This window comes from Tupaia chinensis, unplaced genomic scaffold, assembly GCF_000334495.1.
Source record: "Tupaia chinensis unplaced genomic scaffold, TupChi_1.0 Scaffold000178_1, whole genome shotgun sequence".
Lineage (NCBI taxonomy): Eukaryota > Metazoa > Chordata > Mammalia > Scandentia > Tupaiidae > Tupaia > Tupaia belangeri.
The window spans coordinates 70,150-70,749 of record NW_006159653.1 but is presented as its reverse complement, the minus strand read 5'-3'; the positions used below and the strand labels follow the sequence as shown (position 1 = coordinate 70,749).

General features: G+C 55.7%; 1 protein-coding gene across 1 annotated transcript in view; it reads right to left on the bottom strand.

Annotated features, from left to right (window-relative positions):
* Positions 1-594, bottom strand: part of SNRNP25 (small nuclear ribonucleoprotein U11/U12 subunit 25) — a 4,652-nt gene extending 4,058 nt beyond the window's left edge. Inside the window, exon 1 of the mRNA XM_006146335.2 lies at positions 430-594. Within this exon, the coding sequence (XP_006146397.1) occupies positions 430-471 (42 nt within the window). The 5' untranslated portion in view covers positions 472-594. The remainder of the gene's footprint in view (positions 1-429) is intronic.
* Positions 595-600: the final 6 nt, after the last annotated feature.

Sequence of the window (600 nt, the reverse complement as noted above, 5' to 3'; positions counted from 1 at the left end):
GCAGTCACTTACATGGGGGTCCAGTAACATAGCCATTATGCTAACTGCTGGTTCCCCAGCTGAATAATTCTTAAAAAAAAAAAAAGTAAAATAGTAGTTTTAAAATTCACTATGTGCAAAACAAAACAATTTTAACAAACAGTATTTTACAAGTGGAAAAGTCAGCAATACTGACCTTGTCTTTAAGATCTTAATGTTTTATTTACCACTCACTGTTCTGCATAAACCGTGGCTTTTAATTACTCCTGACCAGTGAGTTCTGGGCGTCCTTTAAACTGCGCACACGAGGACCTCGCTGGCCTCGCCCCGGCCTGGCCCAGGCTCTCACGTCGGCAGCTCGGGGCCGTCGGCGCGTCCAGGAGCCGGGAACGAAGCCCGCCCCTGCAGACCCGGCAGCCGGGCAGCTCCGACCCTTCCTGCCCAGCGCACCTGGATGGGGAGATCGCAGAGGAGCGGGTCCTGCACCACCATGGCCAGACCCTCCTGGAAGACGTCCACCGCCTCGGAGTGCGGCAGCGCCTCCTCTTCGTCCTCGTCCTCCTGCGCCTCAGGCCTGCCCGAGGCTTCGGACGGCTCCAGGGTCGCCGACTCTGGCCCCGC